Source organism: Lissotriton helveticus, chromosome 5_1 (genome assembly GCF_964261635.1).
Source record: "Lissotriton helveticus chromosome 5_1, aLisHel1.1, whole genome shotgun sequence".
Classification (NCBI taxonomy): domain Eukaryota; kingdom Metazoa; phylum Chordata; class Amphibia; order Caudata; family Salamandridae; genus Lissotriton; species Lissotriton helveticus.
In genome coordinates, this window is record NC_136065.1 from 1299702412 (window position 1) to 1299724278 (window position 21867).

Consider the following 21867-nt stretch of genomic DNA (forward strand, 5'->3'; position numbering starts at 1 on the left):
TGTGTCACCGAAGAAGTGTTCCCGAGAGCGAAAGACCCCGTCCTGGAATAGATCGCCCCATGTCTGGATTCTCAACCGACGACACATGTTCCGAAAACCCAGTTCCTGATAAAGCACCAGATGTGGGTGATACGTCAACGGCAAGCGTGCTGTATAAAGCAACGGGGCCTGTAAACGTTTCCCAATCCTATGCCATGCGTCCATTGTACAAGTGACCGTATTTGCCTGCATTTCCAGCACTGAGCTGGGGGCATGAATCACCCCAGAGAGTGGCAGTGGGTGGGCAATCCAGTCCTCTGCCGCAATCTGTGGCATAAAGGCTACTGGTTTCATCCAATAGTACAGGTAGTGTGCCTGCGCACTCAGGTAATAAAGTTCAAAATCGGGGATATCGAACCCTCCCATATGATAAGGTTGTGTCATAACAGCCCACCGAATACGCGCTTGTTTGCCCCCCCCATACCAGTCTGATAAGTTCGGAGCGCAGTGTTTTGAAGAAAAAGGCACCAGGGTGGTATGGTATATTGAGGAACATATATAAAAAACGCGGCAGAACCACCATCTTAATGAGGGAGACTCGAGACGCCAAGGACAAAGGTAGTTTGATTCACCGGGTCACCGAGTCAGCCAGTTTAGTTATAGCCACGCCATAGTTCATCCGCAATGTGTCTCCCTTGTCTCTCGAAAGTTGTATCCCTAAGTAGCGCAGCTCCGAGGAGCACCATTCAAGAGGATAATCGAGTTGGAATTCCGACACCGCGGGCGTCAGGGGAAAAAATTGCGACTTACTCCAGTTTATAGATACGCCAGACAGGCCACCGAAGGCGACAAACTCCCGCAGCAAAGTATTCAGGGTAACTTGGGGCTCTTTGACGTATAACGTGACATCGTCAGCATATAACGAAATAGAGAGTTGTCGTTGAAAGCAGTTAAAGGCGCTGGCTTTATGCAGTTGTCGGATGCGACATGCCAGTGGCTCAATCGCAATGGCGAAGAGCAGAGGGGAGAGGGGGCATCCCTGTCGGGTACCCCTCGTTATAGCAAAAGTGTCAGTTAGGAGTCCATTCGCCAGGACTTTTGCCGTCGGAGCCGTGTATAGGAGGCGCACCCAATTCACAAATATCGGAGGAAAGCCCATCTTCTGCAATACCGTAAATAAGAACCCCCATTCTACGGAGTCGAAGGCTTTCGATGCGTCTAAAAAGACAGCAGCGAGCGGTATCTCAGGGCTAACCGTTTGGATCAGGGAGAAGACAGTGCGGAGGTTGTGTGATGTAGATCTCGTAGGGACAAATCCTGATTGATCAGGCAATATGAGCGTGGTCATGAGTAGCGAGAGCCTCGTAGCAAGCACTTTGGCCAAAATTTTGGCATCACAATTTAACAGTGATAGAGGGCGATACGAGTCACACTGTGTGGCGTCTTTACCCGGTTTAAGTAATGATGTGATTACAACCTCTCGCATGGATCTCGGCAGAACACCCACTTCCAGGGCGTCTATGAACACCTCACGCAAGACAGGCGCCATGATGTCAACATAACATTTGTAAAACTCCGCGGGTAGCCCATCGTGCCCAGGTGCCTTCCCATTGCCCAAAGACATTATGGCGTCCCTCACTTCGTCTATCTCAATTGGGGCTCCCAGAAATTGCCGATGGGTATCACTTAACCAACAGAGTGCAACATCCCCCAAAAAATCATCCAGGCCTGAGGCCCCAGACGTCCGAGACGTATAAAGTTGTGCATAGTGTGCTTGGAGTGTGTTCAATATGCCAGCTGAGTCTTTACATACCCCACCGTCAGTAGTGTGCAATTCCAAGATGGTGTTTGAGCCACGCGCCACGCGAATTGCCGCGGCTAGTGCTCTACCTGGTCTACCTCCTTCATTGTAGGCGCGGGCTTTCCAGTAGTTACCTTTAAACTGCACCTCTCTGTGCGCCTCCGCTTCGTATTCAGATAATGTGGCCCTAAATTCTGTCTGCGCCGCTCCTGAACCCCCTCTCACCATGTCTCTCTCCAGTGTCGGCAGGCTGTCCTCCAACCTCTGGAGTGTACGCTGTATGTCTCTCTGTACCCCAGAGCTTTTGGCGATGCACCACCCCCTAACCGTAACTTTGAAGGCCTCCCAGACCGTTTCCACACTATCCACAGTATCCTTATTACGAGGAAAGAATTCTGTTATATCCTCCCTGAGCTCCTCCCGGAACACCGTGTCTACTAGGATATTAGGATACAGTCGCCATGGCGGGCGTGGTTTATTAAATCCAGGCATATCAATAGTCAGTAGGATTGGGCAGTGGTCTGAGTGTGTCCTAGGTAGATGTTGCACATTCAGGATATGCGGAGCTAAACCCCTTGACACAAGAATATAATCTATTCTAGCCCAAGTGCCAGTGTTTGAGGTGAAGTGTGTGCCATCAAGTGTGTCCGGATGTAAGTGTATCTAGGCAATATCTTAAATTATGTTTATTATGTTACAGTAGGAAATTACACACAGCGTTACTTAACATCTGTAACATTTGAAAGACTAAACTTTTTTGGGCATCTGTATATTTCTGAACTATTGAATTGCTTTAAAATCAGGCAATTTAAATGTGTTTATACTCTTAGTGCTTTTAGCTTTTAATTATTAAAACAGATATTTTTGTAAAATATTTGAGTGGACTTGAAGTATGAAATACAAAAAGATCTGATTAGAAAGCTCAAAACCCAAAAAGTGCCCTTTGATCACTTAACTTCTCCCCAATCGGAGACCGGTGGCACAGTGCGACAGCACTCTAAAATGTCTTTCCTGGAAGCACTCTGGTGTAGTATATAACCTACTAAACACTACAAATTATGCATCTGAAAATATTCCTAAAATCATTAGTTTCTATTTTTCTTGCAGCAGTATCCCAAACATACACACAGCCATAACCCAGTCAGATTGTGTTATCCTATTCTCTCAAAAGGCCGGGAAGAGAGAGTCCAGAGTTGAGGAATATCTCAACTATGTGGCTGTGCACTCTTGCTTATGTAGTCTATAGAAACAAGTGAAGACTTTCTCATTTGAACAGGATGGCTTCATGCTCCACTTATCCTCCTCTGTTTTCTAGGAATGGCCAATCAAAAGGTTAAATCAACTACACACTTGGGATCAAAAGGGATCTTTAAGAGCCAGGAAGTACTGATCCCTAAAGGAATTATCAATCACACAGAAGTACAACCAGCTCTGACAAAAAGGAGAAAGAATAAAAGAGAGGGCGTCCTATGGAGACCTAAAGTGAGGAGAGATTCCCTCAGGACAAGAACCCTCACTCACCATTAGGTGACATGCTTCCTCATTTGGCTTCCCTCCTCACATCGAAGTGTGGGCTACGACTCCCCTAGGGGAGGAACTGAGGTGTTTTATCTCCGAAGATGAGCGTAGAGACGCCATGAATGAGGGGCAGAGTGCAAAAAGAATGTGACTGGTGTGATATAAAAATGTCTATCTGGGTCCTCTGAAACTTTATTTGGTGGTCACAGCGACGTAGATAAAACGAGAGACAGATAGGCATTCAATAGATATGCCCTACTGTGTTTATATCACCATGTTTCTGCCACCAGGCATTCGTCCGGACCTAAATAGCCAGTCGCTCTGCAAAATGGTGATAAAAGTGAAAAATAAAATTAACAGGGTATACAAGTGAAAAATAAAATTACCAGGTTATACAAGCCACCACTGGAGCTGTGTGCCTCGAAGTTCAGCGTCCCTCTTCTGTTCAGAGGAAATGTGGAACTATTGTGCCTATAAGTCACATACACTCTCCATGCTCATGGACAATCTCGTGGTGCCCAGCTCACAAGCCGTGGACGTCCCTCAAGGACATTGCAGATGTTGACCCTGACAGACATATTTTTATATCACACTCTTTTGCCCTCTGCCCCTCATTCATGGCGTCTCTACGCTCATCTTTGGAGATAAAAAACCTTCACTCCTCCCCTAGGGCAGTCGTAGCCCACACTTCGGTGTGAGAAGGGAATCCAAATAATGGAGCATGTCACCTAACGTTGAGTGAGGGTTCTTGTCCTAAGGGAATCCCTTTTCTCCCCCCCCCCCCCCCCCCCCCCGGCAGGTCTCCATAGGGCCCCCTCTCTTTTATTCATTCTCCCTTTTGTCTGAGCCGGTTGTTTAATGAATACATGTTTTGGTGAGGATTGTAATTGGTCAACTTGTGTTATAGCAGGAATGTTTCAGCACAGTTTTATGCGAGCAATTTAGGGAGGATTACGAGAGATGGAATTGCAGCTTATAGTTGTTTTGTCCAAATGGTATTCTATTTCAGGAAACAGCAACTGTTTATAGGCCTTTTAAATTCCAGGTCGTTTCTGATCGCCTCCTTTTTTTAAAAAACGTGTTTTTGTGAGGTTACATGTCTTTACAGAGAAAGATTGGCATTTTTGTTTTCCAAAGGGAGATGATCAGGAATGTTTCTGTTATGAATCCAAGATTCCTCATTTGGCACAAGAGCCAGAATTTTGATTATGAAAAAATGGGCAGTGTTCTGTGGATTGACTGGTGAGCAACGAGGCCTTGAGAGCAGGCACGATGTGATCATGCCTTTTCAAGTTTAGCATTTGTCTTTCTGCAGCATTCTTATGTAATTTGATACCGAGTTTCGGGAGCTCAATAAAGAGCCCATTAAAATATTATTGGTCTGATAAGACTAGAGCGCGAGAGACCTGAACCTTGTGAGACAGTCTAAAGTGAAAGAACTTCCTTTGTAGGATATCCGAGGTAAAGATTGAATTTGGTCACTTGGTTAACCAGTCGGAGAGATATGTTGTAATCGATGATCACACCTTAGTTCTTTACTTTTGTAGAGGTGTCTGGAGTCAATTCTATTTCCTTAAGCCAGAAAGTGGTGGCATAACATTTTTGCTACACCCCACAAGAGATAACTTCTCTTGTTGAGGAGTTGAGTTTCAGTTAAATCTAGTGCATCTAATTATCTTTTAACCTCAAGCCTTGGCTGAGTTCTAATGTTTTCAAATCGGATGGTTTTCCATTTTTAATGATATCAAGCAGTGTGGACAGGTAGACATTAAATAGTGATTGCTGAACCTTGAGGTACACCTACCCTGTTAATGAATGCAGGTGCACAGAAAGATGAAAGTGTTGTGATTTATAGTACTACAAGGTAGTTTTGAACCAGTGAAGAACCGTGCTTTGGATGTCAATGTCACTCGCTATTGGGCTGGAAAAGTCGCTCAACCTGTGATAGATGTGACCCCCTGCCCGGAGTACCCCACCGTACTGATATTTGGATCTCTAATGCAGATTTGTTTGCTGTTGTCATAGGCACAGATCATGTGTATGCGCCATGACCTAGGCCTACATCACGGATTGCAGCCTTGTTTTACTGGGGGGCATCCAAAGCACTACCCTCCTAGTTGTGAAAGGCTACTGCCTTTACCAGGTGTTCAGTTGCACGAGCGCGGTGAGGGCATCATATTGTGTAGTGAACAGTTGGAATGAACAGGCCCTTTTTGCCCCTGCCACTAGAGTGAGGCCTACAACTCACTCATTTAAAGTTCCACAGATGTGTGCTTAACTGACCCTTGGCCTACATGTCTTTGGTGTGTAGTGCTGCACAGTGCATGTGTATCTACATGTGCTGGGTGTATGTGCACCTGTGAAAGGTACAATACAGGAATGATGCAGTACTGTGCAGTATGTGTATGTTATATGCATGTGCGTGCCTGTGAGTGGTAAATATTTAAAGGATGTGGTGCTGTGCAGTGCCTGATTCTGTAAGCATGTGGTGGGTGCATGTGTGGCTTTAAATGGTACAATACATGGAAGACTCTGTATTCAAATTTGGAAGACCCAGGCTTACATGGTGAAACATGAGTGGATAGAGGAATCCCACTGAGCGGATTTGTGCTTTGCTGCGTTCTGTAAGCTGGGTTGGACACACTGGAGGAAGGGAGAGCCAGGCTCTCCAGTGCACTTCAAAAGGAGCTTTTTGATTCAGAGAAAGGCCACAAAGAAGGGGCCTGGGCACATCCCGGGAAGAAGGTGGGGCTGGTAAGAAAATCATAGAGAGTATGACTGAGGCCCTATTGTAACCTTTTGATACACATTTCTCTGTGGCTCTCACCCATGTGTGAACCTCTAGTCACTCTTGTGGCCTGTGTTATGGGTCTGTAAAATTTGGAGTTACTACTGCAATGACAGACAGGTTTACGGAGGAGGCAAGAACAGAGAAGTGGGCAGTTCAAAAAGAAGCAGGCCCCCAGTGTGAACTTCAAAGACTCGTGCTCTAAATCACATTTGGTGTCTGGAAATGTACTTTAAGAAGGGGAGCTTGAGACCCCAAAACGTATCAAACAGCCAGTCTAGCTGTGCGAGGAGAAGCTCTGCAAGACTTTTGCCTGTGACCTGGACTGTGGGCCAAGGCATGTGAGTCTCCCCACTGGGTGAGGGGATATCACCCAGGGAATCCAAAATCGTCTGCCCTGGAGCACCAGCGCCTGCCTGCTTGCCAAGACCAGTGTGCCCTGTGATGAAGAGGTGAGTGTTGGAAAGAGCGAGGTTCAGTGGGGAATCCATAGGGAGGTGTGAGGAGACGGCTGCTGCACCGATTGGGTCTTCCCCCATGTGTAGGGAAAGTCGGCAACCCACATAACATACGTAGATTTAAGCTATGTATGTTGATTTATTTAGACACAAGTGACATATTTAAAATACACATTTATTAATATCTTTATTTTCTTTGCAACATGATAATGAAGTCTGCATGAATATAATCAAATGGAATTTTCTGTTCTAAATAATTGAATCATGTAAAATGTTTCATGAAAACTGGTAATTGAATTTCATGTTTATTATAATTATTCAGAGGGCACAGTTTTACAGAATAAAAATAAGTAAAAGGCCCTGTTGGAAATGACCATCTTTTGAGAGGTATACCCCAGAGCTTTGCCTTGACTGTTTCTGCTTGCTTTAGAACTCTATGCACTTAACCTCTGTTTACTAGAGGCAAAGTAACTGTGCTCCCCTTTCAGCATGATGAAAGTGGAATAACCCTAATTGCCATATTTACCTTACCTAGGCCTTGACAAATCTACCGGCCCACTGGCGAGTCAGATTTTATCAGGACCAGCTATAGTTAGGGCGTACTCTCCCCTTCTGGTGAGCTGACAAGCGACATTTGTTCTGTTTACTCACAAAGTGAAGGAACATTAAAGATGCCTTTAAATCTTGTCACATTTAATCTGTGTTCATAGACCGAGGTCAAAAGTCATTTTATATCTACAGTTACTTTTTTTTTATCTGACTGCAAAGTACTAGGATTTTGTAAAGTGAACTATCTGACAAACCTGATAGAGATTACCTTTGTGACAGAAGACTGAGACAAGACAGGCCTTGCAGAATAAATGTACTTGCTTCTGCCGAATGCCAACAAGAGGAGTGCCCAGCCTTCTCTTGGTTGACTTGTCGTGCTGCCTTCCAACGCATTTCAGAACAGCAGATTACATTATTATATTGTACAGTATTCTCATTGTTCAAAGCAGATGTGCGGATGTGAACCATCTTTGAAACTCTAATTCAACTTGTGTTAAGTGTTGAGTTCAGCTTAGTAACTAAAAGATATGAGGGTGTGATTGAAAAGTTTTTTCTATCCCCCCAACAAAGCTGTGGTTGTTGCTTATTTAGCTTATGCAACTAACAACCATTGACAAAGCCAACAGTCCTGACTTGTAGGTGTAATGTTACTTGTTGTATTATATAGCTGAATGTAATCAGAGTGAGTGGCTTAATGGTTAGGGCAGCTGACTTTGAAGCTGTGGTAACCAGGTTCGAGTCTGAAGGGAGGCTCAAACATCTTGTGATTCTGGGCAAATCACGTGTTTGAAAATGAATGTGTCAGTCGATAATGCAACTGGTGCTCATGTAAAGCGCTCGGATATCTTCAAGTCTACTTAGCGCTATATAACCCCCCACCCCCAGAAATGACAGAAGCAGCAGAATACCAGTCAGGTGCCACACTTGCTAAGCACTAATTCTTAGCTTATATGTTTTTTTCAAGCCACACCCTTAATTACATCGGACAAGCCCCTTGAGAGACCCCCTGGTTTTTTCACCCCACTTAAAGCCCTGGTTTCTATGGTTCGTGGTAAAGGCCTAACCACTTCCAATTTGTTAAATGAGACTGCAAGATTGAAAAGTTTACATTAAAAATGGTCACATTCAGAATAAACTGTATCTCTTCCCTGTGGCTGGATTTCTAGCAGTCAAAAGTATACAGATGATATTCTGTAGATACTCAGTCCAAGCATATGGTGGATGGATCAGTGACCACCATACCTTAGAGATGCCAGTGGATTTGCTACACACAACTTTGATCGCAGCAGTAACACAACGTGGGACTGATCTGTGCAAAAGATGATGCTCCGCAGTAGATTCTTTTGCATGGTTCATTAGCGTATATTACTGCAGAGCAGCTTGTAGGTGATGAAGTCGCTCTGCACTGTTACTTTCCATATCATCAAAGTGAGGCCTACCACTCTTACTACTTCTGAGGCTTTTAAGAAGTAGAAGTGGCTACATTGACTGCAAGGATGTGTACCAGTGCATAAGAATCTCTGCAGAGACTTGCAAAACAATATATGCTACATGAATGTGTAAAGTAAAACGTATCTGGATGGGGGGCGGTCTTAATTGACTCCACACCCCGCCAATAATTGTGCTGTGACCATTGAGCTTTGTAGAATGCATATTTACAGCTGCTTTTAGGGCAATATCTCCTCTTTCCATTCTGAGCGTGTCATTGCATTTTGCTTTCTTTGCAGGTGTATTTTTAGGCTTTAGCTATTTTTCTTTCTCTTGTCCGCAAACGTCCAACAAAAAGGCTAATAATACTCCTTTTCCAACTTTTCATGGAACATAGATTTCCAACTAGACCTTTAACGTGATGCTGTTTTATCCCTTCATTTTTGTACTCGCAATATATAAAGCACAATAGTCCATTTAACCAGATGGATGTGTCTAACACTGAGGGGTTGTCAGATGAACTCTGCATTTAGCTAACACATTACATAACCAGCAGTAATGCATCATCCCCTCTGTAACACATGTAACTAAAAAGCACAGGCATAAATAACTTGCATGTCATTTTATTCCTAAGGAAAGGAGTATAAAATCAGACACTAAAACTGCTGATAACTTTACATGGCACGTTGAGGGCACCGGAACTTGTATTTGTTGGAGTGATACCTAAATATAAAGTACATGGTTTATGCAGTCATCTATGAAAGTGTTGTATGAGCTAAAGTATAGCTTGTTTGATATGCTGCTATAAAAATGCTGATTTTTCTTTCTTTTATGGTCTTAATTGCAAAAAGAACTTAACTGTATTCTTTTTTAATTTTAAGCCTTTAGTCACACTTGTTTTTATTTCATAATATCTCTCAAACATTTTTTTCATATGTTGTTGTATACTAGTTTATATTTCAACTTTGTAAAATATTTTTTCTCCAGACAAAAGAAGTTGGAGAAAGTAATGGAAGATGAAGGTTTGCGAGACGAAGAGGTAAGGAGATGATACAAAAAGCATACAATCTAAAATTGCAAGATGAATATTTAATACTCAGTTGTTTTCACACTGTCTTTTTGGTCCATTGTGTAGAAAAGAATGAGAAGGTCGGCTCATGCTCGTAAGGAAACTGAGTTTCTTCGCTTAAAAAGAACTAGACTTGGATTGGAAGATTTTGAATCCTTAAAAGTAATTGGACGGGGAGCATTTGGTGAGGTAAGATTGAAGCAACTTTGAACAAATACACTGTGTGACTAGATCATTGTAATAATTGTAGGTTCAGGTCCTGCGTTAATAATGTTTGGTCTACTGAGAATGCTTACCTCCCTTTGAGTAAGAATATTTTTGTGGTATGGATCAAATTACCTCTTTGTGCTGGGAACATCTGCAGTGTCCGTAGTCGGGACAATTACTTCCACCTACACTACTTCTTGTTTGTGTCCCTCAAGCATCAGCTCTAGGTTCTCTCCTATTCTATTTCTACACAACCGTATTGGTGGCAGTTTCTTGCTCTGGATACTTCGGTCATATGTACACTCACAACCCCATCTCTGCTTAAGTATCTCAGCTTGTTTTTTACTGAAGTTCAACTTTGATTGGCCTTTAAGATCCCTTTGCTCAATACTTCCCACCTCTTTTACTCCTATTATCTCTCAAACTTGTATCAGCTTCCCTCCTGACTACATGACCTTCAGCTCCTCGGCCAGAAATCTAGGTGTTCTGTTCAACCCTTTGATGTTCATGGAGGAGCTTGACCACCCTTGCCACAGCAACATGATACCAGGTTTTGAGAACATGAACAATACGTCGGTCTCCCATTCCAAACCACTAAGACCTAATACATTCCCACACATTGCAAGTGAGCCTCCCTCAATATTCTTTCTCTCCAGCGGACAGGGTGATTAATTTCACATCATGGATCTTATTCACCTGGTTTAGTCACACACCGGCCACTTGCTTTTATCTTAAAGCTGTGTGGGTCTCTGCCAAAAGTAGGACCCTCTACAAGCTGTTAACAGTTGTGGTCAAAGTGATTTATGATATCTCACTGACATCTTACCTTGCTACTCACCCTCCAGGAATCTGAAAACCAGAACTTACTTGGCACACCAAACACAGTATGTGCAGTTACCAGATTCCAGTCTCTTCATCTTCTAGGCCCACATCGCTTGAATGCATTGTGTCTCTATATCTATGCCCATATTTGTGTGCTATCATAGTCCACATGTAAACTAGTCTAGTTTGAGACTAGTTCACATAACCCTTTCTGTGTGATGTTTTTCCCCCTGATCATCTCTCACAAATTTGCATTTATGTACAAATGCATCAGTTATCCACTCTGGTTTATGTTTCGTATAACAACTTCAAGTCTTGCTATGTATCACTTCTGTCAATATATGACACTTCTGCTCTTGTCATATAAATATATGCATAAATGTGTGTTTTAAATAGCAGGAATTATTCTCCTCATGCTCAAGATGGATTTCTAGCCTCCAGATTGTGTGCATTTCTGAGTGACCGCTTAGCACGATCTGTCTTTGGTCAGATTGGCCTTTTGCTTGTAAGATAACGAGTACTGGTGTTGTCCATTCTTAGGAAGGAAAATGACAGTTTGTTTTATACACAAACTAGATCTCTCCTCTTTAATAAGGGCATATAAGGCCAACCCCCACAAGTCAAACAAGACTGCCTCAATTCCATTATGGTCTTCTACATAAAGCTTAGAAAGTTCCCATGTACACGATGAATGGCCCAATTGTGGTCTTTGAGCTAACAGTATAGCCTCAAAACATGAAGGTATGCAATTTACCTGCTATTGGCTACATCTTTTATGAAAAGTGACACCTCTAATTGCAACGGTAGACTTCAGATCTCTGGTTAAATCCTTGAATGTTTTATGGGGTTGGTGGCAATACCGTTGTAGTGGAGCTCCCTCAAGCATTACTGGCACTGATTAAATGCATGGGACAAAAAAATCGATGATAGGTGCAAAATAGGAAAACTGTTGTGTGGCCGTGTTGGTTGAGGGTGCAACAACAACTCTAGGCTCAGCAGGTTTGTACCTATATTTTGGAGATGTGGCGCAGGGAGCCCTGCATTGGCAGCTGTTGAAGAATGCCTACCCAAATTCGTGTAACATTTGGACCTAATTTCAGCAGCATAAAGACTGTATTTTCTCTTCATATCTGGGAGCGTATTGGTGGGAGTGCATCCAGGACTTCAAAGGGGCAGTCTGAGCCATTTTAGGATGCGCAATGCAATCAAGTTTTGTTTTTAATTTTTTTCCAAGTTCATGCCGTCATGGATTTTCTCATTTATTATTGAAGAAGACCAATCTAAAATGACCCTTACATTCCACATTAATATTTGGATACATTTAAAGAAAATGTCTAAGCAAGCAGCCAGCAGATTCTTAGCAACGAATCGCTGTGTGACCTCACTCTATGAAATAATAATGTCCTTTCTTACGTAACACAGTTTCATGACTTGGCTGCTTAAACGTCTGGGTAGAGAGAACCCTCTTGCAGATCTAGTACCTTTGAATAGTTCATTTACTTTTCCTTATTAAAAAGACATCATATGCATGAGAGAAAGACAGAAAGCCAGAGTCACCAGTGTGGCTCCAGTTTCCCGTTTTATTTCCTCTAGACATAGTCAACTGAAGGAACTTCAAAACCTGCCCAAGAAGAATCAGTGTAAATTTGTTATTACTCAAGGACCATTATCCAATGCCTCGAAGGACCTGCAAAGGAATTGTGCTGGTCCTTGTCATTTGGTCAGAATGCCAAGTTAAACCAGCAAGATCTTGAGGAAACATGAGAGCCTTTCTTCTGTGGGGGATAGTTTGTTGGATCTGTTGCAGCTCCTTCATATCACATTGTCAAATGTCACAGGAGCTGATTCTAATCTATTTTTACTATATGTTTGTCTGCACTGTGAAAAAGGACTAAATGTCTCTGTCCCTCCTTTATTAGATTGTGGAGCGACAGGAGTGTTGATGGATCAAGTATGGTGAAAAAGACAGCAGATATTTGCTCAAGGGAAGACTATTCCTGAAAGGGTACAAATAGTGGATGGGACTTCACTGTCTTCAGGTCTTGTCCCAAAGATATCAAAATCAAAGAAGGACTAGCTAAGTTTAAAGGAGAAAGAGACTCAATGAAGCACGTATGTCGGCAAACCAGTCGGTTTGTTCAAGAAGCCCTCACCCACCAACCTAGTTGGTGGCATGCTTCATCATCGGGCCCACCACAGTGACACCGAATGTGTCCCGGGTGTGCTTCAACGCCAGTTTACTGCGGAGCTGGTATATTCGCTGAGTGTGCAGTGTAGTGAGTGAGAAGGTGAAAGTTAAAAAACCATACAGTGGGTCCCAGTACCCGAGGGTAATAAAAAATACTTTAATTTACTGGGCCCCTGTTGGTTATTTAAAAGGCAGACGGACGCGTTGGAGTATGGATTATGACCTCCAGCGTCCTGTGTGGTCTACATGTTTCAGCCTGGCCTTTTTTAATTTGAAACAGGCTTTCCTCAGGACCAAGTGAGTATGTGAATAAAGTGCAATTTAAATTAATAAACTAAATTATAGTGATTGTGTTGTTTTTGACTATGTGTAGCACTCTCTAAGGTGCTATATGGGTGAGAGGGGGATTCCCTCTCGCTTTGCTACACATAACATATAGGGGACATAGACAGACGTACAAGGTAGAGTCATGTTAGCATTATATAGCAAGTTGCGCATCATTCAGCCGGCTTGTAAGGTGAGTGATCGAACTATGTTTTGGCTAGGGTGTGGTCGTGTCAGTGACAGGACCTGCGTGGGTTTTATCTAGAAACCGATTGTAGTGGTGAGCTAGGACAGCGGATTTTTGCATGGTGAGGTACAGGTAAGTAAAAGAACATTATCCTCACACAGGCTATTTGCTGTACAAAGCTTCCTTGGGTCACCTGGCAGAGAAAGAGACCCTGAAAGAAGGTAGTGACAGTGATGAATTGTATCCGACCTGTAGGGAAAAAGATATCAACAGCTTACCCCAGTAGTTGCTGTAGTGTGTGGTCGATTTACTCACGGGATTGCTGGTCTGGTTCCTCCTTGGACCTATCGTCCTTCTGCGGTGCCCGAAATGTGAAAGGAGAACTTTGCAGATCATGTTTAAATAGCCCTGTTTATCTTTTTCACCTGTGTAAGTGTAGAGATAGAGGGAGGGTTGCAGTCGCGCAAAAACGCTATGTCATTGCCGCGGGGCGCATGTCCAATGGTGTAGTGGTTCTCGCGCCTGCGCATTGCAGTGCGGGAGGCGCCTGTGCATGTGCTCATGCGCAAAGGGGAACAGAGGTTGTGATGTCGAAAAAGGCTCCAATGGATAGCGCGTGTCTATGCGCCGGTGATTGGAGTATTCCGAATGTGTTGCACAGTATGTGAAGCGATGCCGTGAGCGATTGCCTCATTCGGGGGATATTTAAAAATTATCATGAGTGTTAGGAGGGGATTCCCAATTGGGAGGTTGAAGCACAGTGGGGTATTGACAAGTGCAGATTAATAAGCACAACAATGGAAAGCGTGGGCTGGGTTGTACATCTGAGAGAGAAGGCAGGGAACATCATTAAAGGGGAGTACTCAGTTCAGATTGTTTAAGGAATTCCACGGTATAGAGTCATTCAGGCCCACAATATGTGTGGACAATCTGTATATCCAGCGTTGTTCTTTCTGGAGAAGGTACCTGTCATTATTTTCTGTAGTGTCAAACTGTTCTATGACAGTCCATGTGAAGTCGTTGGGAGTATGGTTGTGGGACAGAAAATGATCTGTTAATTTACTTATGTTTTTGCCACATCGAATGGTGCTCCTGTGTTCTGTCATTCTGGTTCTGACCTTGCGGGTAGTCATCCCGACGTATCGTAGTTCACATCTGCAAGTTATTAAGTATACCAAATTTGAGGAGTTGCAATTGGTAAACTGCCGTTGTGTCCATGTTTTACCTGGTTCCAGATCCAGGGTTTTGGACGGTGATGTTAAATGGCATACGCTGCAGTTGTTGCACGGTTGGTGTCCTGTGAGTTTTGGTAAGCCCCATACGTTGAGAATTGTGTTGTCTTTGGGAGCGGTGTTGGGTCTGGGTCTTGTGTGGACTAGTGAGTCTTTGAGGTTTTTCGCTCTTTTGTAGGCAAACCTTGGTTTTTCCCAGTTTCTGCTGCCTGAGTTGATAATCCTCCAGTTTCTGTTGATAATATTGGAGACCTGATTTGATGCAGCGTTGTATGTTGTTACACAGGTGAGAGTGGGTTCTTCAGGTGGTCTGGGGGTGGTCTCAAGTAGTGCCTCTCTATTTTGGTTCCGCGCTCTTTTACAGGTGGTTTTTATAATTCTGGAGGGATATCCTCTGTCTTCCAATTTATGGATTAGGGCAGTTGATTGTTGTCTGAAGTCCTGGATTTGACTGCAGTTGCGTCTGAGGCGCAAGAACTGTCCATAAGGGAGGTTTTCCCTTAGGGGTCTAGGATGGAAGCTATCGAACCTGAGGAGGGAATTCCTCGATGTAGGTTTGTAAAAAGTTGTGGTTTTTAAACCATTCTGGTCTGCTTTTATATTCAGGTCCAAGAAGGCCAGTTCAGATGGACTGCTGGTACTAGTGAATCTCAGGTAGTTGTCACGGCTGTTGATCCACAGGAGGAAGTTGTCTAGGGTCTCCTGATTCCCTTCCCAAATGATGAGAATGTCATCAATGTAGCGACGCCATAGTTTGATGTTGGTTGAGTAAGGGTTGGTGGGCGTTTGTACATGGGTCTTTTCAAAATGGGCCACGTAGAGACCAGCTACGCTTGGGGCAAAGACACTCCCCATGGAGGTCCCATTGGTCTGTATCCGACAACCCAACTCCTTGTCGGACTAGACAGAGAGCTTATACACCAGCTTGCCACAAGACGCCACACTGAAAGTACTACATGAGGTCCTCATGGATAACATCTGGGATCACCAGACCCCCCGCAGCTTCATCATGGAATGTGCAACCCTTGCACTAAAGGACAATTACTTCGAATATGAAGGAAAACTTTACTTACAGACCAATGGGACCTCCATGGGGAGTGTCTTTGCCCCAAGCGTAGCTGGTCTCTACGTGGCCCATTTTGAAAAGACCCATGTACAAACGCCCACCAACCCTTACTCAACCAACATCAAACTATGGTGTCGCTACATTGATGACATTCTCATCATTTGGGAAGGGAATCAGGAGACCCTAGACAACTTCCTCATGTGGATCAACAGCCGTGACAACTACCTGAGATTCACTAGTACCAGCAGTCCATCTGAACTGGCCTTCTTGGACCTGAATATAAAAGCAGACCAGAATGGTTTAAAAACCACAACTTTTTACAAACCTACATCGAGGAATTCCCTCCTCAGGTTCGATAGCTTCCATCCTAGACCCCTAAGGGAAAACCTCCCTTATGGACAGTTCTTGCGCCTCAGACGCAACTGCAGTCAAATCCAGGACTTCAGACAACAATCAACTGCCCTAATCCATAAATTGGAAGACAGAGGATATCCCTCCAGAATTATAAAAACCACCTGTAAAAGAGCGCGGAACCAAAATAGAGAGGCACTACTTGAGACCACCCCCAGACCACCTGAAGAACCCACTCTCACCTGTGTAACAACATACAACACTGCATCAAATCAGGTCTCCAATATTATCAACAGAAACTGGAGGATTATCAACTCAGGCAGCCCGAAACTGGGAAAAACCAAGGTTTGCCTACAAAAGAGCGAAAAACCTCAAAGACTCACTAGTCCACACAAGACCCAGACCCAACACCGCTCCCAAAGACAACACAATTCTCAACGTATGGGGCTTACCAAAACTCACAGGACACCAACCGTGCAACAACTGCAGCGTATGCCATTTAACATCACCGTCCAAAACCCTGGATCTGGAACCAGGTAAAACATGGACACAACGGCAGTTTACCAATTGCAACTCCTCAAATTTGGTATACTTAATAACTTGCAGATGTGGACTACGATACGTCGGGATGACTACCCGCAAGGTCAGAACCAGAATGGCAGAACACAGGAGCACCATTCGATGTGGCAAAAACATAAGTAAATTAACAGATCATTTTCTGTCCCACAACCATACTCGCAACGACTTCACATGGACTGTCATAGAACAGTTTGACACTACAGAAAATAATGACAGGTACCTTCTCCAGAAAGACAACGCTGGATATACAGATTGTCCACACATATTGTGGGCCTGAATGACTCTATACCGTGGAATTCCTTAAACAATCTGAACTGAGTACTCCCCTTTAATGATGTTCCCTGCCTTCTCTCTCAGATGTACAACCCAGCCCACGCTTTCCATTGTTGTGCTTATTAATCTGCACTTGTCAATACCCCACTGTGCTTCAACCTCCTAATTGGGAATCCCCTCCTAACACTCATGATAATTTTTAAATATCCCCCGAATGAGGCAATCGCTCACGGCATCGCTTCACATACTGTGCAACACATTCGGAATACTCCAATCACCGGCGCATAGACACGCGCTATCCATTGGAGCCTTTTTTCGACATCACAACCTCTGTTCCCCTTTGCGCATGAGCACACCCACAGGCGCCTCCCGCACTGCAATGCGCAGGCGCGAGAACCACTACACCATTGGACATGCGCCCCGCGGCAATGACATAGCGTTTTTGCGCGACTGCAACCCTCCCTCTATCTCTACACTTACACAGGTGAAAAAGATAAACGGGGCTATTTAAACATGATCTGCAAAGTTCTCCTTTCACATTTCGGGCACCGCAGAAGGATGATCGGTCCAAGGAGGAACCAGACCAGCAATCCCGTGAGTAAATCGACCACGCACTACAGCAACTACTGGGGTAAGCTGTTGATATCTTTTTCCCTACAGGTCGGATACAATTCATCACTGTCACTACCTTCTTTCAGGGTCTCTTTCTCTGCCAGGTGACCCAAGGAAGCTTTGTACAGCAAATAGCCTGTGTGAGGATAATGTTCTTTTACTTACCTGTACCTCACCATGCAAAAATCCGCTGTCCTAGCTCACCACTACAATCGGTTTCTAGATAAAACCCACGCAGGTCCTGTCACTGACACGACCACACCCTAGCCAAAACATAGTTCGATCACTCACCTTACAAGCCGGCTGAATGATGCGCAACTTGCTATATAATGCTAACATGACTCTACCTTGTACGTCTGTCTATGTCCCCTATATGTTATGTGTAGCAAAGCGAGAGGGAATCCCCCTCTCACCCATATAGCACCTTAGAGAGTGCTACACATAGTCAAAAACAACACAATCACTATAATTTAGTTTATTAATTTAAATTGCACTCTATTCACATACTCACTTGGTCCTGAGGAAAGCCTGTTTCAAATTAAAAAAGGCCAGGCTGAAACATGTAGACCACACAGGACGCTGGAGGTCATAATCCATACTCCAACGCGTCCGTCTGCCTTTTAAATAACCAACAGGGGCCCAGTAAATTAAAGTATTTTTTATTACCCTCGGGTACTTGGACCCACTGTATGGTTTTTTAACTTTCACCTTCTCACTCACTACACTGCACACTCAGCGAATATACCAGCTCCGCAGTAAACTGGCGTTGAAGCACACCCGGGACACATTCGGTGTCACTGGTGGGCCCAATGATGAAGCATGCCACCAACTAGGTTGGTGGGTGAGGGCTTCTTGAACAAACCGACTGGTTTGCCGACATACGTACTTCATTGAGTCTCTTTCTCCTTTAAACTTAGCTAGTCCTTCTTTGATTTTGATATATAATACCGGGGATTCGGACTAGCTTACCTAGTCCTCACTCTCTCCTTTGATTTAACCTTGTCCCAAAGATGACATCATCTTTAGTAATTTCAGTTGGGACACATAAAAAGGCTTTGTCCTTTGATCTGATATTGTCTCCAAGTTATGTAATTTTTCTTGGTCTGCGTTGGTTAATTCGTCAAAATCTGTACATAATCAGCTCTCCTCGTACAGTCTCACGATCTTCAACATTTTAGCAAGAAATCTGCTACATCATTGGAGGTTACTGGTCTCCCAGTTTTGAACAGGTTGTTTTATAAATAACTACAAACTACTATCAATGTGCTCACATCGTCATGAAGCCAGACATTTCCTCACTTGTCCCTCATAAAAAGTTTGATTGTGACATCCCAGCAATTCCTCATGCCCTCGTATCGTTTGAAAGACTGTGTTCCTTGTCTAACTCTAAATGTGGAGTCTTAAACCCACACATTGATGAAAATCTACAGAGTGGGTTATTTGTGCAGTCAATATACTCGGCTAGAGCACCTTTTATTGTTTGTACTTAAGATGTCTGGAGATCTTAGACATAGTATAGATTATTGTGAGTTAAATACTGCCACAATAAAGGATAGACGTCCTCTTACCCTTGTAAAAGACATTCAAGAAGCTGTTTGTATTCACAAAATAGGACGTGTGAGCAGCCCGTCATCTGCATCCTATAAAAGAAAGATACAAGTGGAAAACTACTTTTCACATGACTTTCAGCCATTTTAAATATACAGTCATGGCCTTTGTAATACACCTGCAGTATTTTCAACCTCCTTAACTCCATATTTTCCAATGCTCTACATCGTTTTTTTGTCTTCTATATAGATGACGTTGTAATATTTTCCAGGAACTTCCAACAACAGCGAAACCATGTCTCCTATGCAGTAGCCATGCTAGGACAAAACCAACTGTGGTAGAAGACTTAGAAGTCTGAGTTTGAAAGAAGATCTGCAAAAGGCCTTGCAATGGATCATGGAAATGTGACTGTTATTCTCAACTGGCCATCACTAGCATCAGTGAAGGACACACCAGTTTTTCTTGGGCTGGAAGACTTTGTTAGCTGTAAGACGTGCCTCATACCTCAAACCCTAAAGAAGAAACAATTATTTGAAGGCTTCTGTTCAAACATGGAAGCATTGGCAGCCTTTCAAGATCTTAAGCATGCTTTAGTTCAAGCTTTGGCCTATGCCACCCTGATCATACTAAAAATTAATTGTAGAAACTGATCCGTAAGAGCAGTTGGGGCTGTTCTGTTCCAGTTCAAAACTGAAAGTGTTGACAATATGAAGCCTCCTTTTTTAGGTCGAGGTACTATCCGGTTCGTGAGAACCGGAAGTAGCGAGATCTTATGATTCTTAGAGGGGCTCTTAATACCGCCTCTAATTTTGGCTCTCTCCCATTGGCTGGCTTCCTAAATGGAGGCCAGCCATTGCAGGAGAGAGCCGCCACTCCAAATAGGCTCCGTCCTTTTTGGATTTGGAGGTGTGTTCGGCGTTCTTCTTTCCACTTTTTAGCCACGCCTACTTTTGAACACCAAACACGCCCCCAAATCCGAGGAAAAAAAACGGAAGCTTGTGTCCGCCATTGTTTGTGTCGTCTGGCCGTGAGAGGACATGAGGCAGCCCGCTGCCACTTTAGGTAAGTTTTGCTCTAGTTTTCTCTTTGCCGGTGAGGATCGTAGCAGCGCCGAGGAGGTTTGCCCCTCTGTCTGTAAATAGATTCAGGTGCCTCTTGCCGGGCAGCTGCGGGCGGGAGCTCCAGCCACTCTCTGCCATTTTCGGTGAAGAATAAAAGCTTTCCCGAGGAGCCGGAGTGGGGTGTGAGCGCCAGACCCTCCTCCTTCCTCAGACAGCAGGCCGGGCAGAGCCGAGCTCAGTCTGTCCGAGGCGCTGCGGGACCGGAGAGCGCCGATTCGGGGCTGCGAGGAGCTAGGGACGAGGGATCCGTGCGGCGGCCAGAGGACGGGACTTTGTGCTGGCCCTTGTTCACCCGCAGCGCTGCCCCCCCCCTTCCCCCTGCCACCAGGGAGACGGGACAGTCCCGTGGAGTGAGGTGAGTGATCGAGGCCCAGCCGCCTTCAGGGGTCCGGGTACAGATCCGAGTGTTCGCCCTTTGTTGATGAAGCTTCCCTGACTCCAGACGATCTGCGCCAGTGCTGCGGGACTCCCTAACTCCTCGCACGGGCTGCCGGGCTCTATTCCGCCTCCCTCCGATCTAATGCGGGTCTGTAGCGCAGAGGGCACTGACACCCCGGTGCCCTCTCCTTCAGGTGCCCTGCTGATCTCTGCCGGGCCCCGGGCAGCTGCGGGCGGGAGCTCTAGCCACTCTTTCCTGCCCGAAGAATGTGTGTGTGTGTCGGGGGAGGAGGGGGGGGTCTTGTTTCTAGTGTGTCTGGACACACTAATATTTGCCCTTCGTGCTCAGTAACTTGGAGGCAACTAGGGCAAACCCAGCGGGCAGGAAGAGTGCGTGTACCAAGACTGAATAAGAAAATAAAAGAGGGTGTTCGTCTCTTTCCCCATCCCATAAACACCTCAAAAGCAGGATCCGCGGGACACTAGAAGTGCCCGCCCCCCATAGGCCGTAAAGACTACGAGCGTCTGTCGTGGCCTTTGGGTGGTTCTCCTCGAGGCCCTGTGACGCCCTCTGTCTAATACTAATATTTCATGAAGTCCAGACGTGCTGTCAAACTTCGGTCCTGCTGGTGACACTGCCAGTTTGTGTGCGCCTGCACGTCTGTGTGAGCTCCTGCTCTGTGACTGCTCGTGTATGGCCATGTGTGTCTGTTGTGACTGCTCTGACTACCTTCGTTGGAGCCCCAAATGTACCGATTCCCCCCCCCCCCCCCCCCTCCTTCGTGTCTGACCCAGTGTGCTTCTGCAGGGAGCCCGGGTGCAGTGCGCTGGAGTGACATGGAGCCCCAAATGTACCGATTTCCCCTCACCCCTCCTTCGTGTCTGACACAGTGTGCTTCTGCAGGGAGCCCGGGTGCAGTGCGCTGGAGTCACATGGAGCCCCAAATGTACCGATTTCCCCTCACCCCTCCTTCGTGTCTGACACAGTGTGCTTCTGCAGGGAGCCCGGGTGCAGTGCGCTGGAGTCACATGTCCTCTCGAGGGCTTGCTGTCCGGCTCACTGTCAGTACTCGTGGCCTGAGATGTACCGAGGCCACATTCTGTGCCTCATCCCGCATGTTCACTCCGTTGGCACTTGTAGACCCCTGATCCTGATGTAATACACCTCATGCAGCGCTGCTTTCAGGCAATGTCCCTTCTAGGCCCCACAAGCCTGCCCAAATGTAGAGACAACGTCCGCCTGTTCCGGGGTTCAAGTGTCATTCTCTATCCTTTGTACAGACGCGGCGTTTCTAGGCACCTCTGCGGTCTCCCTTTAGGTCTGGCCAAGATTCTCTTTAGGTGCTTGCCACGCTCGCGGTTAAAATAAAGTTACTGAGACATCCTGTT

The 21867-nt window shown here is 45.0% G+C and overlaps 1 protein-coding gene across 1 annotated transcript in view; it reads left to right on the plus strand.

Moving 5' to 3' along the window:
* Nucleotides 1–21867, plus strand: part of STK38 (serine/threonine kinase 38) — a 365648-nt gene that overhangs the window by 45362 nt on the left and 298419 nt on the right. Inside the window, exons 2-3 of the mRNA XM_078644141.1 lie at nucleotides 9509–9560; nucleotides 9657–9779. Coding sequence (XP_078500267.1) covers nucleotides 9509–9560; nucleotides 9657–9779 — 175 coding nt within the window. The remainder of the gene's footprint in view (nucleotides 1–9508; nucleotides 9561–9656; nucleotides 9780–21867) is intronic.